Source organism: Grus americana, chromosome 4, assembly GCF_028858705.1.
Source record: "Grus americana isolate bGruAme1 chromosome 4, bGruAme1.mat, whole genome shotgun sequence".
Lineage (NCBI taxonomy): Eukaryota > Metazoa > Chordata > Aves > Gruiformes > Gruidae > Grus > Grus americana.
In genome coordinates, this window is record NC_072855.1 from 65,289,686 (window position 1) to 65,307,395 (window position 17,710).

Below are 17,710 nucleotides of genomic sequence, written 5' to 3' on the forward strand. Positions count from 1 at the left end.
TGAAAAACCTGATACTATCTAAGTCTTGGAAAGACCCCTCAGAGAGTAGTCATTAGTTCAGGAGAAGGAATTCCTCTGTTGAGATGGAAGAATGTTTTCAGGGCATCCATGTGAGCAGAGGATCCAATGAGGATTTCATTTATGGGGAAACTAAGACTTCTGAAACTCTCTCTTAAGTAAGACTTGACAGAGACTTGACTCTGGTTCACAAATTATTTCTCATTTGTTTCAGTGCTGGTGAGTAGCCTTCATGCTTTTTTAATTCCGTTAATGTATTTCACTGGAGTTGCAGATACCTTTTGACCTGGCATGAAGATGCAGAAGTGAATCTCTTTGAGCTTTTGGGTGCTGAGTTTTGCACGCTTCCTCTGAGCGTTGTAGACAGCTGTCAATTACAGCGTTTGCAAGTACCTCACAAGAAGCATCCGCTTTCAGAGCAGTGGATACAAAATATTAAAGATATGGTTATATATTCTTTTTGATGCCTGGGCCTTCTGGTCTTTATTCAGTCTTGCATCTCTTGTACCATTCTCTAAGGCCATTTTCCTAGCAAACCGTTGTAAAAAGCCTGTTGGTACATCTGCATCTTTGCCTGTGACAAATATTTCTCTGCTTTTTTGGTTAGTTCATTTTTCTTCTGGTGGGAAGAGAAGTGAACAGCCCTTAGGCTGTATGCAAATTGAGTACAAGAGTAATGTTGACTTCCAAAAATTCAGATGAGGAAGCACCACATCTTTTATTGCTTGGCCAAGCCATAGGCTGCCAATGGCTGTTACAGGTTAATATTGTAGACCTTCTTGACAGAAAATGTTTGTTGTGCCTTGCCCTTTTATCTTAAATAATGGATTTATTGATTTATTTCATCACTCGTGTGTTATCAGACTACTCTTCGGTACAGCGAGCAAGCATGTAAAGACAGTATCACATCTCAGCTATTTGTAAAACCTTTCTTCCATACCTATTCTGCAATATAATTTGCTTAAGATTTTACTCTTGAAACTGAAAAGAAAAACAGTGATATTACTGAAATGAACTTTTATTTTGTCTTTAAGGCAAAGATTCAAAGTCTGAAGGAATCAACCCATCTCCGGTATCTTTGTTACCAGAAGAGAAGGTCTCTTTTGGTCTCTATGCACTGTCAGTTTCTTCATTTACAGTGGCAAAAATAAGGAAAGTTTACAACAAGTTGGATAGTAAAGCTATTGCCAAACAGGTATGTTCAGAAATGAGTTGGTTAATGTATACTACTTGTTTCTTCCTTTCCTTTAACTTCTTTCAAGGCAATTTGCTCAATGCAGCCAGGAGCAATAATGTACTTACCGGAAGAGTTGCCCATAATCACTTTCGTGGTTTTTTTAAATAAATTTTAAAAAGTTGAGGGAAATTGTACTCCTATATTTTATTTGCATTCTTGAAATTCCTAGTAGCTATATATCTTAGCACTTTTTGGAGGTATTTTGGCTTTTTAATGTAGATGGCAGTTGTAATCCTATTGAAAACCAGTTAAGATTATATCGTTGAACAATATTTCTAGTGTTGCAGATGAACAAAGCAGATAGCTTTGCCCTCTGACTGTGACTTAGATTTGGGAACCATTTTACATTTTTCTTCGAAGTACATTAAAAGTCAGTGAATTATTTGTTCAAAGGACTATATATGAAGAAAGGCTGAGAGAGCTGAGGTTGTTCAGCCTGAAGAAGAGAAGGCTCTGAGGAGACCTTATTGCAGCTTTTCAATACGTACGGGAGGCTTATAAGGACAAGAGAGAGACACTTTTTCCAAGGCCTGTAGTGACAGGACAGGGGGCAAGGTTTTTAACTGAAAGAAGGTGGGTTTAGGTTGGGCATAAGGATGAAACTTGTTACAATGAGGGTGGTGAGACACTGGAAGAGATTGCTTAGAGAAGTTGTGGATGCCCCCTCCCTGGAAGTGTTCAAGGCCAGGCTGGATGGGGCTTTGGGCCACCTGGTCTAGTGAAAGGTGTCCCTGCCCACAGGAGGGAGATTGGACTAAATGATCTTCAAAGCTCCCTTTCAACCCAAACCATTCTATGATCCGGTGGAATTATTTTAAAAGTTGGATTAATCTTCCTTAAACTTTGGAGACTGGGGATTTCTCTTTACTTTAGAGAATGTCCTAATGACTCTAGTATAGTACTGTTTTGTTGTATGTTACTCACTCTTTTATCACAGGAGCAAAATACACTAGTTATATTCAGGCTTATGTAAAAAAAGGTCTTTCCTTTAGCCCTTGCTTTTTTTTTTTCTTGTTTTTTCCAGCTGGCGATTTCTTCTCATGAAAATGCCACACCTGTGAAGCTGCTACATAACTCAGCAGGGCATTTGAATGGACCAGCACGCTCCATTGGTGCAGCTTTGATAGGATATTTGGGTGAGTTGAGTACTTGAGAATTATGTTTAAACATGATTAATTACTTGTCAATAAGAACTTATGTCTAGAAGATAAATCATGTAGTTGATGAATGTTGATGGTACACTGTTAAATTTATTTAACATTTTTATATTTTATGGACATACTATTTTTTCTTTTTTGCTAACATGGGATGCTTGTTTTAGTTTATATGAGTTATCATTATGAAAATGTACTTAATTACCTTAGGTCATAAACTATTTTCCAGTGCAATATTTCTTTCACCTCCTCTTCTGAGGTGTCATAGTTCTTCTAGTGATATTCTTTTCCTAATTCAAGCAATGCTAGAATGCAAATTACTTGCATGTATTCACGATGATTTCCTGCAAGAATTAATTTGATTTGATTTTAATTTATGTTCTCTCCCTATGCTCAGGAGTAAGAACATTTGTCCCCAAGCCTGTTGCCACTACACTGCAGTACATTGGTGGAGCTGCTGCTATTTTGGGACTTGTAGCCATGGCATCAGATGTGGAAGGGTTGTATGCAGCTGTGAAAGCCTTGGTCTGTGTGGTAAAGAGCAATCCACTAGCCAGCAAAGAAATGGAAAGAATCAGAGGTTATCAGGTATGTAAAAAATGTCCTAAAACAGACCAGGCTGATTGAATTTCACTGTCTGTCCTAGCAGTTCCCATGGAAATACCTTGTTGTGTTGTGGTAACCTGAGTTTCTGATATTAAGTTTACTGAGCTCTTGGCTAATTAGCATAGATGAGTTATTTAGGATGGCTTTTAAAGGAGAGGGTGGAAAGTTATGCTAAGCAGCTGTGCACGTTTAGCTGGTTTGCTGACACTGACCCTTCATTAATAGCAAGGAAGAGCACAACTATGGCACGTAGATGATTCTTTTCCCATGATTGTGAATCCATTCCTGCAAGTCCGGGAGCTTCTGTCTCTGTTATCTGCTAGCAGGACAAGAGGATAGGAATACGTGAAGAAAACTGAACAAGTGGACTCCTAGAATCATCATTTTGAGGAGACTGCACAGACTTTATAGTTAATGATGCTGTTTGCTTTCGAGCTGAAGACTTCTTAATTCTCCACTGGGATAGGGAAAATGCAATCAGTTATAGAGAAGGATTAATTGACAGACTTGAAAAGATCTTCACATGACATTTTATGTTTCTCAGGAATACTGCTTTACTGAAATGGAAGTTTTGTGCTGTGGTTTGGGTGGTGTATTTACAAACCTTGTAACGCTAATGGCTAGTATAGTTATGTCAAAACATTATTACATGTAGCCTGTTGCAGACCTTGACTTACTTTGACCAAACAAATCTAGACAGTGTCCTCCTTGCACCATCAGCAGTCAGTGGATCATCACATATGACCTTACATTCCACTCGTATTGACCTCAGCACATAGCATGGTTTGAGAGAGATTCCCAGAACTCTGTATTTCTTTAGTAATGTTTCAAGGAGGATGGTAAAGCTGAGCAGGTCAGTACACTGAGAGTTTAACAAGTTTGCATCAGAAGATGAGAAATAACTATAATACATCTGGCAATTTGTTCTTTCCCAACCCAGATTATAAGAAGTTAGAGCAGAAATGAGGACCAAAAGGACAACATCTATGGTCATGCCTAGGGCAACAAAGGGTAGCAAGAAAAAAGAAAGTCAGGTTTATTCAGATTTATGTTGTCACGGCTACTTTTCTTCATTGCCAGAATACCTCTCATTTATGCATGCAGTACTCTGAGTGCTCTGTTTAAGTCTGTCGTGTCCACAGTTGCTGTCCAGGAGCACAGCTATCTGCAAATGTCTTGTGCTGTCTTAAACTGTGACTGACTACCAGAGAGTTGAGGTGTGTCTGTGTGTGCCTAATCCTCAGGGCCCAGATACTCTCTACAGTGTAAAACAGATGCTTTATGAGTTGGAGGGTATCCTTGATGTGCCCACTTTCTAATCAACTGTAATGCCACTTTTAAGCTTTTTTCATCAAGAGTATCAACTATCAGACATACTTTAAGGGCCTTCTCAAAAGGAACGTTTCATCCGTGCTTCTTTGTGCTTAGATGACGTTGCTGTGTGTTCATAGGCTACTAATTCCTTTTCTGTTCACTTGTTCAAGTTGCTGGCAATGCTGTTAAAGAAGAAACGATCCCTTCTGAACAGCCACATACTCCATCTGACCTTTTCCTTGGTGGGAACTGTTGATAGCGGGCACGAGACCTCCATTATTCCAAATTCTGCTGCCTTCCAGGATCTGCTCTGTGATTTTGAAGTACGTAAAGCTGCACAGAAGAGTGATGATGATAGTTGATAATGATTAAGTCAGGTGCTGATAGCATACCTTAAACACTGAACAACAGCAAACTAGATTGTTAGCCTGAGAATTTACTGTTTCGTATATAGTGCAATAAAGCAGCTGAGCAGCAAGATTATTGGTAACTTTTCCTGCTGAAATGGCTTGAATCACTGTAGAAACAATGAATGGGTACCACAGGTGTTTCTACTTTCTGTTGTTTTAGAAGATATGTTTTGTATTTTTCTGTTCCACAGCAATTTCTTTTAAGCTGTGTGTTCTACTGCAGTACATATATTGAGGCATGAAAAATGTACCAAAAATAACAGTAGGTGGTAAACTTTCAACATAGCACATAGGAATCACTTTATCATACGTCTTCTGCAAAGTTAATAGTAAGGCAATTAAAATTCTGCTTGCATGACCTATGAAATATTGAAGTGTTGTTGTGTTAAACTAAAGAAAGTAGAAAAGTTCGCAAGGAAATGCTAATGTAATAGAGGCTGATAAACAGCGTTACACAATGCGTAGAACTCACTGTTTAGTGTTTGCTCCCTTGGTGTTATCTCTACCTGCAACAGACTGAGTAAAAGTATTCTGATTTGCATACACTAAAATAAATAAATAAATGTTACTGCCACTAATCCAGCTATAAGGATACTGACTTAATAGTGCAAGTCCGTATTGCACAAAAGGCTTTATGGAGTTATCAATTTCCCTTTTTTTAGATGTCTATCTAAGTATTTCAGAGCACTTCTGGAAACTTTACTTAAGGGTCTTGTCTGTGAAAAAACTCAATGGTATATAGTCACTTGGTCAGCAACTACTGTACGAAAGATCCAATTTCATGTTGTTTAGATCGTCTTTTTTTCTCTGAGGACCAAGAACAACTGGAGAACAAGTATACTTAAGAGACTAAAAAAATTAAAAAATATGCAAGTAATAGATCTGTGAGTCATTAAGAAGAAACTTTCCAAAAGCCTCAGGTTTTGGCTTTTTTAAATATAAATTATTTATTTTATTTCTGTATTCAGAAATCAGAGATTCAAACATTTCAATTAAATTGGATAAATTAGATGTTCTTACCCTTATGCTAAACAGAGGAATGAAAAGATCTTTTCTGATCATTTTAGATGGTAAGATTAGAAGAAAAGCAAAAGCTAGAAAGCTTTTCATTTAAGCCAGTTTTATACACCAGAGCACAAGTATTAATTATGGTTTGATCAATAGCAAGTCAAGATTTACAGCTATAACTGTGAGCTTTCTGGCTTTTGTGTCTTTTATTACTTCTATTGATTGAACAATCGATTATTTTTTTGTTTTTGTAGACAATCTAAATAATTTTAAATAGTGTGCAGGAAATGCTGGGTAAAGATTAAAAAAAAAAATAAAAATCAGGGAAGACCTTGAGTTCAGTCTTGGCAGAAGATAAGAAGTTAATTTTACAAAGAGAAAATGTTCACTTAAGCCAAATAGACTTAACACGGCATTTTGCATCAGCCTTGTAAACCCCAGTAACTCTATTGGAGTCACTGCACCATCTGTTTAAAGAGAAATTCCAGATAGGGTGTAACTTTTTTGTCTAGAACTCTTTAAAAGTTTTCAGCATGATACGCTAACAGAGAATATGTTTGGTACCAATGTGTGTTTCTTTAGTCTTTGCTACTATATGTAATACTTATTTGAAGTTGAAGAATAAACAATTAAGAACGTTGCAATGAGCTTTTGAGTCATGTAGACAAACAGTTTTTATCTCTTCAAGCCTTTCATAACTTCAGGTATACTAATGTCAGTTTTTAATCTTAAAGTGGATTTGTGTGCAGAAACATGTCATTGTTTATTCTGTATTTTAGGTCTGGCTTCATGCACCCTATGAGCTTCATCTGTCATTATTTGAGCACTTCATAGAACTTCTCACTGAGTCCAGGTATGAGCCGATGCCAGCCTAGTAATGAGACTTACAGGATTAGGTAATATGTAGAGGATGCTCCAATTTTAAATTGCCACCCCCTTTCTTCTTCCAGTGAAGCAGCAAAGAACGCGAAGTTAATGAGGGAATTCCAGCTCATCCCAAGACTGCTCTTGACTCTTCGAGATATGTCTCTGTCCCAGCCTACTATTGCTGCGATTAGTAATGTGCTGAGCTTTCTGCTTCAAGGCTTCCCTAGCAGCTATGACTTGCTCAGGTACCCATACCTGTGATAATTCTGGCTTTTGTATTTTTATTATGTTGGTGATCTTGGTCAAAAATACATAATGGTAATACTGCTGTGGAGTAAGTAGTGTGAAATGCTCATATACTGAATTTTTTCCTCTAAGAAGTAATGGAACTAGACATAGGGAATAATTTTGTTAATGCCTTGATTTGCATATTAAATTCAGCTTGTATCTAAACAGGTATGACTGAATGATTAAACTGACTTAATGTTCTGCTGGCGAAAAGCGAAGGTGCTGTATTGCAGCTCCCTTGTTCATGTGAAACACTGAGCACTTTTAAATACCATTGAATGTTACTTCAGATGGAGTATAGTGATACTTCTGGTTAAGTAGCTTTGATTACTTTCCCAGATGAAAGGTTTTTTTCAAAATTTTTTCGTAATCACCACTGTGTAGAAAAATATTTAAGACTGTTCGGATATAGTACTTTTAATTCTGACTGATGAAAGTTACATAAATATTTGCAGTTCATATGTACAGGTGTGTTTTGAAATGCTTTTAAATGAGTTCAACTCCTTGAAAACTTAATTTTCTGTTTCATTATAATGGAAATGGATAAAATATTGCAAGGCTTGGGGATTCTTTGTGTACAAGTGGTCTTGTTTTCAGCTTCTCACTTTAAGTACAATTAAAGATGTTAGAAGCATCAACCTGAACATCTTGCCTGTCTTTATTTTAATTATGCAGGACAAAAATGTTTTCAAGAATAAACCCGTTGATTTTATGCTTAAATGGTTATGGAACAGATTGTAGAGTGCCTATCTGAGTGTTTCTTGTTTTCCTTCCTGGAAATAAAAAGTATTGTATAACTTGGGAAAAGTTATACTAGCTAGGGACCATTTCAGGTTAGTTACAGAGGAAAGAGGAATATATTGCATCTCCCTTCTTTGAGCAGCACATCATCATGTTGTCTTAGAAAACCATGACCTTGTGTTACATCACCTCGAGCAATAGGCATAAATGTTATACTAGAGTCAGGTAATCACTGGTTTTGATGTAATACTTGTTCAGCTGTAATGATTTGAGAATAATGTTTTGTTCTCCTTTCTTTAACTTGTGGTGTTCCTTTTACTAGGACTTGGTGGTATCTCCCAGTTTCCTTTCTTGAATCCTAGCATTTTCAGGGTCCCTTACCTGCTGACTTGTCTGCAAAGATTCCATTAATTACAATGAATTAATTTGGTTTTTGGCTAGTAACCTTAGATGGAGGCTGTTTTCCTCAATCTTCAGATGTGAGAGAGTTGGCATTTTTGGGTATTGCCCTCTCACTAGTGTTATGGTTTTATATTTGAGGTGCATTATTGATAGATCAGAGTGCATCTGTCATGTCAATTAATGATTTTTTTTCTGTATACATCAAGGTTTGGACAGTTCATCTCTTCCACTTTACCTACATTTGCAGTCTGTGAAAAGTTTGTAATCATGGAAATAAACAATGAAGAAAAGCTTGACAGTGGTAAGTGATGGCATGGCTTAGAACCAGTAGAAGAGAAACTTTGTGATTTCTTCTGTGCTTAAATGCATAAAATGTAGAAATAGTGTCATTAGCAATACTGTAACTTTGTTATAACCTGGCTGCTAGTTAGTTGTGGTACTTCAGTTTTCAGTATTGCGTGCAAAGCAGTGCAAACCCCGTTATTATTCTTTTGTTTTCCCTTATTTAACAACAAATGGTTTTGTTCTGTTTTCTCCACTTGCTCCTTCAAGTTAGCTGTGCACTTCTACTGCTTTGTGGGGAGAGGAAAAAGACAAAAACTTTACTAGGTGCATCTGCCCTCCAGGTGAGGAGGAAGTGAAAGAATTAGCTAAGGCAGCAGAGGGGGTTTTTTTAGGCAAAAAAAAAATCGTTTTATTGTCCTTCAAGAATGCTTATATTGAATTGTTTTGAGACCATTTCTACCCTTGTTTTCCTAAAGAAAAAAGGCTTATGTGATTGCGTTTTCAATCAGTCTCCCTGAATAGAAATGTTTTAGCCTCACAGTGGATGTCACCCAAATAACTAAAAGGGAGTACCCAAAGATCCTACATTTCTACATCTCTTGGGAATATATGGGTGCACAGGGACAAGTGAAAGAGAAGTGTTTCAGCTTTACAGTTAGCTTTATTGGTCTGGTTTCCTGAAGAACAAGGTTTAGGCAGTCTGCACATTCATCATTATCCCCCTGTTCTTTCTGAATGCTTTTGCTTATTGCGGTCTCAAAGATAGCTAAGTCAAGCTTTTTAGTGAAAAAGAGAAAGTGGGTATTGCAGAGAGATTCAGATTGGTGTTCTCACTACAGGCCAGCTGTGTTTTTTTCCTAGGCTAATCACAGCTTGAGCTGCTTTTTGCTTACTTGGGGGACTGAAGAACCTTGAGGAGAAATTCAGGCTGTGGCAGGAATGGAGAGAGAAGCTTTTGAGGCAAAGGAGATGAGATTTTTGGGTTATGGGTCTTTACCAGTTCTGCTGTATTTCTGTCCTAGAAGATGCTTTGTGTTCGTGTCTGTGACTTGTGCAGAAAATCTTGGCCCAGAAAGTGTCCATTTCTCTGTCTTAATTTTTGCACGTTACTTCAAGTTGTGACTTTCTTTTTTTTTAAATAATGTAAAAATGTGATCCTCCTTTGGCAGCATTAGGTACAATAAGAGAGATTCACAAAATAACTGTAAAGCTAGTTCTGAGCTGCATATATTGGCTTGTTTTGCAGTAAGTGTGTTTTTCAGCTGATGATGAGTTTGGGGATCTGTTGAAAGAAAAGGAAACTAATATTTCTCCCCACTTCTTAGATTTGGAGGGAGTTGGGAAGTATCTTTTTTTTTTTTTTTTTCCCCCTTGGGATTTCACCCAACCATCCCCGATTTCATAATGCAAAAAAGTTTAACTATGATGTTCTAGGGTTTTGGGTTGGAAGGGATGGAGGGGGTGTGTGATTGTTTTTACGTCTCTACCTGCCGGGAGTGATTAGCTTAGCTAATTTGGACCACCTCAGTTTAGATTATTGTCTGAGAAGCTGATTCCCTTTTACCCATTCTTCAAACTGACCAGCCTCTGTGTGATGATGATAATGGAGCACCAAGCATTTCTCAGGAATGTATAGCAGGCTGCCTGCACTTTAGCACAGCTTTCTCACAACCATGTGGAGTCAGGTTGTATTTACTTATGTATGGAATTTATGAATAGCCTTTAAAATGTCTGAGTTCCAAAAGCCTAATTTTTGTCCCCTTATGTTTTTTTAATGTTTAGGAGCAGAGGATGATTTTGGAGGACTTGTTTCAGCTAATCTTATTCTACTGCGAAACAGACTTTTAGATATCCTTCTGAAACTTCTATATACATCTAAAGAAAAGACAACTGTTAATTTGCAGTAAGTACAAAAAACCTTGAGGTAGAGAAAGGATTTTTTTTTTTTTTTTTTATTTCAAGGTGGAGAATTATATAGCTGCCATTCAATTCACTGTTGAATTGCATAATTTTATAGGAACTATTCAATGATTTATGCAGATGTCACTGAATTAGCTTTGGGTATGCTAGCAGAAATGAAATGCCTGATTATTTAGTTGTATGCTGTCAGTTGTGGTAGCAAGAATGATAGTACTAAGCAAAAGCTGGTGTAAGCAACACGTATCTTTCAGCTATTGCATTAAATGGCTTTTGTTTCAAATCTTAAAAAAAAAAAAAAGTTTAAGACCATGATTGACAGCATTAGTAGAAACATGCTTCAAGTTCGGAACAACAGAAGTAACTATCAGCAGGAGAGGAAAATAAGTAATAGATTTGGGGGTAGATTGCTTGCTGCTTATTGTTACTTCATGAAAGAAAAATAGTGTTTGTAAAATCGCTGATTTCAAAACTTGGAGGGACAGAGGATCAGAAGTAGAGTAGGATGTAGTGGGAACAAGTGTGGATGTCTGGCTACTTTGATTTTTTTTTTTTTTAAAAGTTTTGTTATCTGGAGAGCCACTTCTTTAGCCTTCTGCTCTCCTCAGGTACTTCTTGGTGCTGTTTTCTCATAACTTCATGCATGGCTATAGAGAAAATAAAATCTGTCGAAAGAGAAAACTTGTGGTTTTAGAGAGGTGGGATAGTCAGCTTTTTTGGTTGAGATTAAATGGCTTCAGTAGGGGTTATTGTTAGGAGCATTGACCCTAGGATGCCTTAGTTCCTTAAAATTGCATGTGAAAGAACATGGTGAGCTGGAGAAGAGACTTTGAAACAGTGTCAAGACAAACCTTGACAAAATACAACTTTCAAACAACTGCCCAGTAGGCCGTATTGAATCTGTTGGAGGAGGCATTTTGTGGATGTATGGCGTATGTAGATTGTGTAGTGATTAACTGAGTGTTGGTCGACATATAACTCAGATCTGTTTTGAGCTTTTCAGCAATGATGCTTTAAAAAAAAGGGGGCAAAAAAAAAGACCATATTCTTTCAAATTTTTATTCCCAAGCAACTCTTCCCTTAATAATAAATAAAAAATAAATAAATAAATAAACAAAAAACTTCAAACCAAACAACCTTCATTTTTTAATACCAGTTTATTTAAAAAGGCTTGTGAAAACTCTCTACCTATGTACAGCGCAGCAAAAAGTATTTGGAAATTATAATTTGTGGACAAACATTTCCAGTTCAGCATTGCACATTTGCTATGAAAAGCAGCAATTGGAGAAATCTCATGCAGTGGAATAGTTCTAGGAGCTGTATTTAGTCTTCTCTTTCTGCTAAACAGATACACTGTGCATGTTCAATTTAAGCAGATTTGGTGAGCAACATTTCTTGTCATGTAGCAAACTTACCTAAGAATTCAGTTAACTCTTCAATAGATCTGAATTTTCTGATTTTGAAGCTTGCTTTGTAGTGGACACTGATTTTTTTTTTGCTATCTAGTAGAAAACTAAATGCTGTAAAATGTGACTTTGTTTTCTCTCTCTTTTTAATTAGGGCTTGTGAAGAACTAGTCAAGACACTGGGTTTTGATTGGATTATGATGTTTATGGAAGAACATCTACATTCCACCACAGTCACAGCAGCCATGCGAATTCTTGTGGTCCTGTTGAGTAATCAGTCCATCCTTATGAAATTTAAGGAGGGTCTCAGTGGTGGAGGCTGGCTCGATCAGACAGATTCTGTCTTGACCAATAAGATTGGTACTGTGCTAGGTACGGCGTCTCAGCCCCCTTGTGACTGAAGGATTGCATGGGAGCACGGGTGCATGTGTGTCAAGGCGGGGATTATTGCATGAATACTGTCTAGCAGATGCATGCTTTCTGTTACTGTTGTCTGTGCTGCCATCAGGTGCCTCTGCACTTCGTTTTTCTTACAGTTAAGAGTTAGATTTCCTAGGCAAAAGGGAGCAGTTTTACAAAACTGCCTTTCAGTTAACATTACACAGACTTCATTGTAGTTCAGTATTACCTCATCATCTGCACAAAGCCTGTGTAGCTACTCGTTTTTTTCTATTACCATCATGGTAAGGTTAAGTATGTCCCATGGGTAGACACATCTGAGCTAGATGCAAACGTAGCATAGCGTAGTACCTTATTACAGACTTTCTTTGCAGGTTCTTAAAGCCTCATTTATCCAGGTTATCAGACCTTTCTGTTACTCCGTGTGATCTAGAATTCAGTGCATAAGGCTTTAGGACCCATTTTGAGCATCTCTAAGCTCTCTGAAATGCATCTCCAAGTGTCAGAAATAATGGCTGTCGATTCTGTGTAGACAGGTGTAGTGGTGATTTCCTGTGGACCTGGGGTTTGGCTTTTTGGGGGTTTTTTTAGACAAAAATAAGATAGTGCTTTTCAGACCAATGTCTGTTCAGACCCTGATGCAAACCCAATGACATTAAATGGGAGTCTTTCATGAGCTTGAGTAGACTTTAGATCAGGGCAGTGGTATTAATAGTACTTCTAACTTAGTTGTCCCTGAAATGACTGCACAAGGAGCCACCTCTCTGTGTTATAGCAGTATATGATCTGTTTCTGTGCTAAAGATTTTTCTGAATTGGTTTATTATAAGGAAAGAATTATGAAGTGTTGTTGAAGTGATCTTACTTCAGGAAGAGGGCTTTTCCTGAAATAAAAATATAAAGTCCTTTTTTTTTTCTTCTTTGTCTCTTTGAAATCTATCCAAGTGTCTTATGCTATCTTGTTTTTTGCATAAATAAAACTGTCTCTTATGTCTGTCAACTTACAGTGGTTTGCCATAATATATCCCTCAGAATATTCAACTAGGAACATAGGATAGTTCTTTGCCTTATTAATAAATTAGAAAGATTAAGGAAAACATTTTTTCTGAAACCATATTACACATGCAAACATTTATTGTTAACACACTATAGCATGTGTTGTTTGGCTAATTCTGATTAAGGGCCTGTATTTTGTTTAAGAAACAATATTTGCACATGCATGTGCCTTAAGATTTGAAAACCATTTCTGTTTTAGGGAATTCCCTGTTGTTTATTCAGTATCCACTTTAAATGCCCAATAATGTAAAAATTTTCTTCAGTCACCAAATCTTCCTAAAAAAGATTTTGATCTACAATCACATTTGGAGAGCATTTGTAGAGTTTTTCTATTTTTCTTACTATAGTATCACTTTAAGTGAATCCAAGCTAGACTGTGACCAAAAAGATATTTTTAAACCTGTGTCTAATGAAATAATAGCGACAGATTATCTAATTTTCATACCCTGTGGTTTTTAATAAATTATGATATATTGGCTCTGAGATTTCTCATAAAACCAAATACGAGCCATTTTTTATCAAGATTACTGATGGAATTCCTGCAACTTTGTAGCAAAGATTTCATTAGTCTGTTTCCTAGTAGACTGTTAGTCTGTTTCCTAGTTTTCTGTTTAAAAAGTCAATTTCTGGCAGAAAGAATATATGTATCAGAGCCACAGAAAAACAACCTGATCTCTGGCAGTGTCAGAAGAATGGCTCACTGTCTGTGCTGATGTGGAGACTGAACTGTCTTCCTGCTTCCTTCCTTACTTGAAAATAAGTGTTTCTGCCATCCCAGTGTGTTTTTTTTTAAGAAGAAAATGAAATACCTAGGTAGAAGTAGGGTCACAAAAAGCGAGTTTTGTGCCTCTGGCAGCAATAAGATAAAATAAGAGCATTTAATGCTTCATACCAGCTGATTAAGCAGTTACAAAACAGCCAAAACAAGATGCCTCTGAGACATGTTTGAAAAGAAATTAGCTGCCCATCAACTTAAATGGGCCATGCGATTGCTGCTTTGTAGTATAAATCTGGAACTGAGATTATAAAGTGGTATTTCCCTCTCAGCCAGCAAAATATTTTTTTTTCAGAAGCTTGGGTGTTTTAAAAGTCTGAAATTGTGGTCACAGTGAGAAAATGGATCTGTGTGTGTATGCAGTAGCATTAGGCAGTCTGTATGGAGCAGTGTCATCTGTGTCATAGTGGAAGGCAATAATTTCCTTTTTTTTTAATTGAATAAAAAAATTAGACATCTGAAGCAGAATTGCATAATATGTGTGTGATAGTCTGTATGCACACATTCATTTTTTACACCGTTAATTTCTGAGGAGGTACCCTCTTGAGTTCACTGCTTGAGTAAAAGTGAGCTTTGCAGACAGTTCCCCATTAACATTGTTGGCTTTTTGTATTTTTTTTTCATCTTAGGGTTCAACGTTGGCAGGAGTGCTGGTGGCAGATCGACGGTCCGGGAGATTAACAGAGATGCTTGTCACTTTCCAGGCTTTCCTGTTCTGCAGTCCCTTCTTCCGAAGCACACTAACGTACCTGCACTCTATTTCCTCCTCATGGCCCTTTTCCTGCAGCAGCCAGTCACTGAACTGCCTGAAAACCTGCAGGTCAGTGCACCTGTCATCAGCAGCCGATGTAATCAGGGTTGCCAGGTAGGGATTATCTAGTAAGATGTAAATGTAATTCTGTCTGTCATGAGAGAAAATAATGGATTAACCTGGCCCCCTCCTTCTCTGCAGCTGACTCACAGTCACCATGTGGTGTTTAGTGCTGAGCTGTTTGGGGTGGGAGGACAAGGTACTGTGAGAGTATGTGGAAGCCAGCCTGTTATGGCATAGTTGTCACTGGTGTCTTTCTGATCTGTTTTGGGGTCAAATGAGAAGCAAATCCCTGGTTTGAGCTGGCATGCTGTGGGCATTGAAGGGGGCATAATTTTTTGCTTGCTTGCTTTGTTGGGTTTTTTAGTGGTTTTCTGGTTTTGGTTTGTCTTTTTTTTTTTTTAAGAGTGGGGAGTTGCTATGTTAGATTTCACAAGGTTACAGACAAAACAAGGTAGCATTTATTTCAGAAAGTCTCAGTGGTTTTGTAGGGAGGCATCTCAGTTGTTACTGGAAAATGTTTATTGTTCTTATTCTGAACAGGTTGATTTTGGACTTGTTTTAATTGTATGTGAATGAGTAGATATTATATGGTCTACAACTGAGTCCTAGGAAGCCTTAGCATAGTGCTTTATGGAGAAAAGCCACACTCCAGATAGACAAGGTGCCGGTTTGGAATGGATGTAGTGCTAACCTTTATCAGTGGGAACTGGAAAGTAAAAATTTCACACCGGAAGGTATTCTGTCTGCCTGTTTTCTCAAGAGGAATACTTGACAGCACATTCAGCACTGTACTACAGTGAAGTAGAGGCATGAGGCTCACCTCCTGGTTACAAGCATTGAAGTACGGCACTGTTTAATTGAAACTAAATTAAACTACTTAAAATACTTAGCAATAGTACTTAATGCTAGCGGTTGACACTTTGTCATTTTTTATTTTTTAATTGATTTAATTTTTTGGACTTGCTGGAAAATGCAACTTTGTTTTGCTCTTTTTTTCTTTTTTCCCTTTTTTTTTTTCTTCCTATGGGATACCATATGGGTTTTACTGCTAGATGTGAGTGAAGTAAACTGAGGTGATTGTGCAGCACTTGTGCTGACAGGTCTCTTCTTGTTTCAAAACACTTAAATACTTTGAGAAGGTGAGAGTTGCTGTTACATTAGCCCATAGTTAGAATTTCCTTCAGTGACGTGACCTTCATATGAAGCTTTTGGGGATAAAGTTTGGAGGATGTGAAACACTTTATTAGTTACTGCCAAATGAACGTATTGTAGGTGTAATAAAAAGTATCAAATTGCACAGGAGAAAGGGATTATTTCATGTCTTCTTTCTTCTCTTTCATCTCTAACAGTTTGATTTAGACTCTATTTGGACATTCATATTTGGAGTTCCTGCCTCCTGTGGCACTGTTACCTCTTCAATACACAGTGTTTGCACAGAAGCTGCCTTCTTGTTATTGGGAATGCTGAGGAGCATGCTGAATTCTGTAAGCATAAAAAATTTTGCTTGTATTTGAATATACAGAATTGTTCGAGCTTGCCATGTGGTCAAAAGCCAAATTAGAAAAGTTGAGGTTATGTTAGTGTCATGACAAACCCAGCTGTGAGTTAGGCTCATAATACTTGGGTGAAAACCATCATTGTCAATGGGTTATTCTATTTTACTTTATTTTTCAATATCTGTGGAAATATTCGTGGCCACAAAATTAATGGTGCTTTTTCACAAAAAGGCTGGGCTTTGTGTTTTGCTGCAATTAAAACAAAACAAGAAAGCAGAAGGATAAAATGCCCTTGGCAGAGATAATTAGATTTCTTTCCTGATTAACATCATGGGGGAATGTTTGAGACTCTCTATCCCATCTGCTCAGAGGTATGCGAGTTGCAGGTTTTGTGCATGAACCTTCCACATGCAGAGAAGTCCCCTGACTATTAATAGCCACATGCTGGAGGAAATGAATTTACTGCCAGAAAACTGTGTCGTCTGCTCATCTTTGAATCTCATGTCAAGAATAGTGAAAGTTGGTTTCTCAGTGGGAAAATTTTGTATTTCCTTAGAGCCAGAATGTGTTACCTGCTGAAAATTATCTTATGAAATGTTTGAAAAGCAGCACCTGTTTGGTTGTCGCCTGTTTGGTCATTATGTGTTTTGCAATATGCTTTGAGAAGCATTGCTTGCATGTCCCTCCTATGTTAACATGTTCAGAAGTGTCTTCTGGACATATGTACTGGTTATGTGTTCATGACCTGCTGCGGTACACGTTCCTGTTGTCATATGTTCTGTCTCTTGCTAGTGACCTGTTCTGTCATGTGTTTGGTCTTCACCTGGTTGGACGTATTTGTGACATGCTTAGAGACATATGCTTGCCTTGCTTTCTTGTGCTGTGTCACCAGGTGTACGTTCAGATGTGCCACCACATTTTGGGTTGACATGAGTCAGGTCATTTTTACCAACGTGTTTTGAATCATTACATGTTAGGGCACATGTTTTGGCTTATGGTCAGTCATGTATTGTAAATGTGGTGAGTCTCCTGTTTGTGACATTCTCGAACACATGCTCAGGCATAAGTTACTGTCATGTGTTAGGGTGCCATGTGTTACTGCTGTGGGTTTATCACATGTTCAGTCATGTGTCTGGCTACATTTCATCATGCAGTTGCAACTGTTTTATCATGACATGTCCTGTTGTAATGTTTGTCACGTTCAGCTGCATGCTTCTCGTGCGTTTATGATATGGTGACGTGCTACTGTGTGTTCAGTAACACGTTTGTGATGGCTTGGACACATGTGCTCTTATCACATGTTCTTTTGTCACCTGTTGCAGGCACATGGGTTGGACATGTGGTTTATGTGTTTGTTAAGTTGGTGGCTTGTTCAATTGTCACATTCTGGAGGCAAGATTAGCCATGTGTCTGGTCAGGTGTTCATTGTATGGTGACATGCTCAGATGTGTTCTGTCACATTGAGTCAGGTTTGTCACATGTTGATGTGTGCAAACACATTTCTGTCGCTTGTTTGAT

General features: G+C 37.7%; 1 protein-coding gene across 5 annotated transcripts in view; it reads left to right on the plus strand.

The window, feature by feature from the left end:
- The window catches only part of WDFY3 (WD repeat and FYVE domain containing 3), a 183,749-nt gene that overhangs the window by 122,632 nt on the left and 43,407 nt on the right, over window positions 1–17,710 (plus strand). For 4 of the 5 annotated variants that reach the window (XM_054823601.1, XM_054823604.1, XM_054823605.1 and 1 more), the window contains 11 exons: window positions 1,053–1,213; window positions 2,280–2,391; window positions 2,807–2,997; window positions 4,500–4,652; window positions 6,527–6,600; window positions 6,698–6,859; window positions 8,252–8,346; window positions 10,113–10,233; window positions 11,808–12,025; window positions 14,512–14,747; window positions 16,046–16,180. In XM_054823601.1, the coding sequence (XP_054679576.1) occupies window positions 1,053–1,213; window positions 2,280–2,391; window positions 2,807–2,997; window positions 4,500–4,652; window positions 6,527–6,600; window positions 6,698–6,859; window positions 8,252–8,346; window positions 10,113–10,233; window positions 11,808–12,025; window positions 14,512–14,747; window positions 16,046–16,180 (1,658 nt within the window). The remainder of the gene's footprint in view (window positions 1–1,052; window positions 1,214–2,279; window positions 2,392–2,806; window positions 2,998–4,499; window positions 4,653–6,526; window positions 6,601–6,697; window positions 6,860–8,251; window positions 8,347–10,112; window positions 10,234–11,807; window positions 12,026–14,511; window positions 14,748–16,045; window positions 16,181–17,710) is intronic. The other variant, XM_054823603.1, reaches the window with a different exon arrangement.